Here is a 6,609-nt window from a genome sequence, read left to right as displayed (position 1 = left end):
AAGTTCCCTGCATATCATATAGCAAAGTCTGAATGAACAAAACAGTGCAGCAGACAACAGTATTTATTTAAAACAGTACTGTCAGTGTCTCTGTAACATTAAACTGTTGTGCTGGCCTGGCTGGTGCAGTTAGTTTATAAGTTTTACAATAGTTTTACCATATAATATATATTATATAATATTAAACACTTTAAACAGTACCTACAAAAAAAGGAGCCCTTCAGTTCCTGACTGTAAAACATCACAGTGAGTCAGTGAACCTATAATAAACACAGTCAGTGACTGTGTTATAGGTTCACTCACTGTGATGTTTGCCAGTCAGGAACTGTCTGTCACACAGTGTGTTCAAGTTGTCTGTGTTGCAGAACTTCCTGGTTCACCGTGATTGTTTTGGCAGCAGGAGCGCACCACCACCAGCACCACCACCACCACCAGCACCACCACCAGCACCACCACCACCAGCACCACCACCAGCACCAGCACCAGATGGGTAGTACGTCTAGATCAGTGCTATAAGCTCTCAGAGTTGTCACTTTACAGAAAACGTTACCTGCACTGAGCACTCAGCAAGCACTCTACCACGATACATCAACTGAAGCCAAGCCATGCCACCATTAGAGGAAGCTGGAAAATCCTTGACAGAATACATTTTCAACTGAATCTGAAAACCTTGGACAAATCTTTATGGGATCACAAACACACACCACAGAATACCAGAAAAAAAATAAACACACATCCTCCTCACTGAATCATAATGGTAAAGGGCAGGCCACAGGACGGGCAATGTGGCACAGCCACCATAGTCAGACATGATGTCAGAAGGTCGGTGTGTTTTTTTGGTTTGTGTGAATGTGTATTTGTGTGATCCAATAAAGATTTACTCCAGGTTTTAAGTTTCAATTTATTCTTTCAAGGATTTGCCTTCCTCTGGTGGCTTGGCGGGCGTCAGTTGTCTGGAATTAAATACAGAATTCTTTTGGTTGAAGGTTAAACCCCTAAACAGAGTCAGAAATTCACAGAGCATGACAGACACATTGGGAAAACACCAAAAAACACGTCAGTGTAAAAATACAAAATGCATCGGACGGACAGTCGCATAATAGAAAACCATTCTCCATCTCCTCTCCACTCCAGTGCTGCTAAAAGCTAGAATAATATCATATATTCTGATTAATCAGAATAATCAGGGGAGGGAAAGGGAAAAGGGGAGGGGAAGGGAAAGGGGAAGGGGAAGGGGGAAAAGGGAAGGGGAAGGGAAAAGGGGAGTCTGGCAGGGGAGACAGAGAAATAAAATATTTCAGTGGCAGAGACAATGCTATAAACAAAATCTATAAAATTAAAAACACTGCTCAGCATTTGGGAACATGTAGATTTTTCTGTAAGAACACCAATTGATCTACATGGTCTGGTTTGAGGGCGCTTCTTTTTGCAGTTACCACATCTCCTGCAGTGGAGAAAACCCGCTCTGCAGACACGCTTGTACCTGGGATACACAAGTATTGCTTTGACAGCCGAGAAAGGAGGGGAAATATGACCTCATGCTCACGCCACCAGTTCAAAGGGTCCTCAGTGAGAGGCAGAGGTGGGGCTTTACAATAGTTTTCCATTTCCTCTTCAGCCTTGGCATAGGGGGTCTTTTTGGGTTCTATTGTACCTTCAGTGTCAGTGAAAGACTGTCCCAGCAAACTCACGAGCAGCGATCTGGCCTTTTTGGGAGGAGATGGTGGAGAATGGTTGTCTTCGATGGGTGAACTGTCCTCTTCTTCCAGAGTTTGTTTTCTTCTAGGCACTTGATGATCCTCTTGTGTCCTCTCACTCTCATCTGATGTAATCTGTGTTTGAACAAAAAAGAAACGGAAAAAAAAACAATAAGTAAAAACACAAATGTCAATGCCTTTGATTCTGATGGGGTGATGAAAAAGCACAGGAAACGGACAGTACAGTTCCCGCACCGCATCAGATTCAGAAGCGTGGTAGTGCTTGTGCTACTGTCGTTTCAAGAAGAAACATGATGGAATTCTTCAAATTAATTTAATTACCTCCAAGGATGCAGCTTCCTCAGTGACTCCTTTAAATATCTCCAATCTTTCTTCATCTGTGAGGATGAAAGGCAGTCCCTTAAAGCGAGGATCCAGTGCAGAGGCTGTATGAAGGATCTTCTTCTCGGCCTCACTGCTGTACCTCTTCTGGAGATCTGTTCTAATAGAATTCTTGATCTCATGGATCATGGGTGTGTCTCCCATCGTGTCTGTCATGCTCTGGAGAAGTTGTGCATTTATAGGGGCAATGAGAGAAACTGTTGGATTGCGCTCTTCTGACATCAGCATGGTTGCATCCTTCATTGGCTTTAATGCACTCACGGCGTCCTCTGCATTTGACACATCTGTTTCGTTTAGAGTGCAGAGATCGGACTCTCCTCTTCTGACTTCTGGAGACAGCAAGGTGGCACAGACTGCAGGTTGTTGTTCCAAGAACCTCTCGACCATGTCGTATGCACTGTTCCATCTTGTTGCCACATCAGTTATCAGCTTATGATTCTTCAAGCCAAGACATTTCTGTTTCTCTTTTAGACAGTGGCTTGCTCTAGTGCTGCGGTGAAAGAATGTGGATATCCGACGTACTCTGCCAAGAAGCCTAGAGAGAGTGGCCACTTTCAACGCTCGCTGGGATGCAAGATTCAGTGTATGGGCGAAGCATTTCACATGGGGGAATTTTCCAACTTGAGCTGCAACTATCATGTTTGACGCGTTGTCGGTCACAAGCACTACAGATTTATCGGACAGCTGCCATTCTTCCACAACATGAGAAAGTAGCTCTGCCAGATGAGCACCCGTGTGAGACTCATAAATGGCTCTCGTTTGCAGTACATGCGACAAAATCTGCCAGTCCTTACTAACGTAATGTGCTGTTATTGTAACATAAGACTCTGTCGTGACTGAAGTCCAGGAATCACACGTTATTGCGACTCGACTTGCTTGGCTCATTGATGCAATTATCTTAGCTTTGGTTTCGTGGTAGAGTGCAGGTATGACGTTTTCTGTAAAGTGACTTCGTGACGGGATCTTGTAACGCGGCTCTATTGTCTTCAAAAGGTAGCGAAACCCACTGTTTTCCACAACAGAGTAAGGGCGCAGGTCCTTCGCTATGAAAGCTGCCACAGCTTTTGTTATTCTCTTTACCTTTTCAGAGTTGGGCGGCAAAGTTGACTGTAACATCGCATCAATTCTTGGCTGATCTGGGTTCATTTCCTTGGTGGTGGTGGTGGTGGTAGGTTTTAGCATTTCTGGGTGAAAACGGCTGACGTGGTTTCTCAGATTAGTAGTATTCCCTAGATATTTAATTTTTGTGTGACAGATTTTACACACAGCGTATGACTTGTCCAATTCGTGCTTCCTACTTTTTTCATAAAAGCCAAAATGTTCCCAGATGTTTGCTTTTAAAAAGCTAGGTGCATTTTTTATCTCTCGTTCCTTTTGTTCTACTTCTGCCATTTTTATTTACTAGCAAATGCAATGCATGCCAGGCATCTATGTGAATTTGTGAGTAGGGATGACACAAGTCTTGACGTGACGATGATGTTGTCAAACTCTGTCAGTTTAAAAAAAAAAAAAAAAAAAATTTGAGTGACTAAGCCTAAAGCCTGCCACGAGATCAACAGAAAAAGTAACACGTTTCTTTCTAGTATGTATGTAATTGTATGATATGTAAAATCCTCATTTATTATTCTACCCCCCACACACGCAGTTAGTCGCAGTCGCTGTCAAGTGTCAACTATCATTATTCATCATGTGTAAAAGAAAAAATGCGCCCTGGCCCCTCATCTCGTCTGCCGCCGGTGGTTGGTCAACTCAACTGGTGGTCATGACTCATTGGTCAATGCATTGGCATTGCAATGGTCACAGTTTCAGAGAGTCAGCGACAGCCGGTCACGTTATATCGCACTCTCTCTCCTTCTCCAATCTGGTACACTGGCATTATTTGAGATCACAAACTGGCTGCTACAACACAACAACAACATGTCCCGCCAACATCCCCCCCCCCCCCCCCCCAATGACATAATGCCAGTGCCACCCATTTCATTAATTCTGGTTTTATGCATCATTTGAATGTCTTGTCTTGGTGATTGATTCACAATTCACAAGTTCATACTTACCTTGTTTGTATTTGTAATATGATGCTTTTTGGTTTTGCTCATCATTACTGCCCCACACACAATGCACTTGCCTTGCAGTGCAGCTGCAGCATGTGTGGGGCTGGGGCAGTGATGAGCAAAACCATAAATCAAAAAGTATCAATAAAGTTGTGATCAAACAATCATCATTCATCACTAAGACAAGACAGTCACACTGGACAAGTGGACAAATGGTCAGGACAGAACATTCATTTCAATGGATTAGAGATAGAGATATATAGACCTAGACCAGCACCAGCAGACCTACAGTCATAAACGTAACCATAATTAATTAAATGGCAATGGTATGGTCTGGTGATTGTCACTTAAACTCATTAAACCTTTCATGACATAGTTATTTAATATAATGTGAAAGATGATGTTTATTAGTTTTCCTACCTGATTAATGATGATACGATGATAACGACGACGGTGGTGCTGGTGGTGGTGGTGGCACTGCTGGCTGCTGGTGGTGGAGCGATTCTCCTCCTGCCTGTGGTGGACTGGACTGAGCCTGAGGAGTGAGGAAAAACGGACAGGTGAGGTGACACAAGTGACAATTTTTTTTTTTAGGTACGGTAACAGGCAGTGACCAGCTGCAGTCTATGTGAGTGGTGTATCTGTGTGATGGTCACCTACCTGTCACAACAAGGTGGCAGAGTCTGGCTGGCACGTGGCACCTGCGGGTCTCCTCTCCTGCTGCCTGTGATGATGAAGGGACTCGGAGTGTGTGGCACTGGCAGCTGCGGCCTAGCTCCCTGTCCTGCGAGCCGGGTAACGGATGGGCTGGTCTCCCTCTCCTAAAAAGAAAGATAGCAATTGATTGATTGATTGCATCACGAAACTGGAAAGTGAAAAGGGGGGTAAAATTAAAAATTGTAAAATACCCAGTTCAAGATGTATGGGACAGAACAAAGAACAGTCAAAATGTTTTATTTTTTAAGTAACCAAACAGGCAGGCAGGCATGTTATATTGTTAAATAGTTGTGCTTTAAACCACATGACAATCCCAAGAACAGCAGTATTGCACAGTTGCAGACAGTGTTGTCTGGCATATCTTTGTAAATGATGTGATCAGTGATCACTCACTAAGACCTCTAACTTTACAGCATTGCAAAAAGCTGCCACTGACTGTAGTGTATTTAATACACATAGTGTATTTGACTTGCAGCTTTTTGCAATGCTGTAAACTAAGTTAGAGGTCTTAGTGAGTGATCACTGATCACATGCATCACAGTAATACAAAGATATGCCAGACAGTCAGACACTCAGTGTGCAATTGTGCAGAAGCAGATCATCATCTCCCCCCCAAAAATAATAAAAATCCCCCCAAAAAATGCAGAAGGGTAACTTACTAACTTACTGTGTGCTGCTGCAGTCACTGCGTGCTGCTGTTGTCTGTGTGGCACTGGCGATTGCGGCCTAGCTCGGGTCACTCTCCACTGGGTCTCCTCCTCCTCTGTCCCCCCGCAAGACAGCCTGTTTTTTTTCTTTTGTGCACAGCACAGTTAGCCGACCGAAGAGAAAGTTCTGAGCGCTCTTGGGGGTACGAGGACGGGTCCGCTATGTTCAGTGCTGCTGCATGCTGCACGTCCGTCTCCTCTCCAGTCCTCCTCACGAGTCGACTCACGCGTGCGACACAGGGGGGGGGGGGGTGTCACTGTCGTCAGCGGGAGGCGGGAAAGAAGGCGCCAAAAAACTTTTTTTTCTGACTCGGCTCTGCACGGCGGACGCGACGCTGACGTCATCAACATGCATCGATTATTTAAAGCAACCGCATCGATGCAGAATCGCCGGGGGTCGAATCGCGATGCATCGCTGCATCGATTATATTCGACAGCCCTACTAGTTACCACCCCGCCATCCACTTCTGCATAAATTACTTATGCTGCCAATGACGTCACCGGGCTCCCTGAGCAGCGAATGAGGAAGCTTTGCTTGCCTGCAAGGGACCCGGTACGTCAATGAGGAGAAGAAAACAGTAACTTCCAGCCATGAATTTCAAAGATGAAAACGGGGTTGCAGAAATCTGTGCCAGAGGCACTACATGCTTGTATGTAATGCGTATGCCACACTTGCACTATTAGAGCAATGTCCCCAATCCCGGACAACGCCTTTAAGATCAGTGGCATCACTTTAGGGGGCCATTGTCACATCATGCCCTTCAGGGCTGAACACACAAGGTCTAGACCCTAGCTGCCAACAATAATAATAGACATTAACTTTAATAACGGTATGTTAGCTGAGTAGGCACACATCATCGCACTCACAAAGTTTTTATTTTGGCCCTCTGGACCACTATTTTTTATTTTGGCCCTGAGAACCATCTTTTTTTTTTTTTTTTTTTTTAGCCCACAGTACCACCAGTTGCTATTTTGGCCTTGAGAGCCACCAGTATTTGTTTAAGACCTCAGGACCAGATTTTTAACTCTCAGGAC

General features: G+C 44.5%; 1 protein-coding gene across 1 annotated transcript; it reads right to left on the bottom strand.

Annotated features, from left to right (window-relative positions):
• Positions 1–1,306: 1,306 nt before the first annotated feature.
• LOC120991328 (E3 SUMO-protein ligase ZBED1-like) lies at positions 1,307–2,529 on the bottom strand. Its single transcript, XM_040420162.1, has 2 exons — positions 2,040–2,529; positions 1,307–1,832 (listed from the first exon to the last, which is right to left on the bottom strand). The coding sequence occupies exons 1-2, from the start codon at positions 2,484–2,486 to the stop codon at positions 1,350–1,352; spliced, it is 930 nt and encodes a 309-aa protein (XP_040276096.1). The 5' UTR covers positions 2,487–2,529; the 3' UTR covers positions 1,307–1,349.
• Between the last annotated feature and the right edge of the window lie 4,080 nt (positions 2,530–6,609).

The sequence above is a fragment of the Bufo bufo genome, chromosome 2, assembly GCF_905171765.1.
Source record: "Bufo bufo chromosome 2, aBufBuf1.1, whole genome shotgun sequence".
NCBI lineage: Eukaryota > Metazoa > Chordata > Amphibia > Anura > Bufonidae > Bufo > Bufo bufo.
Note: the sequence above shows the minus strand (reverse complement) of the source record. Positions and strands in the feature narration are given on the sequence as shown.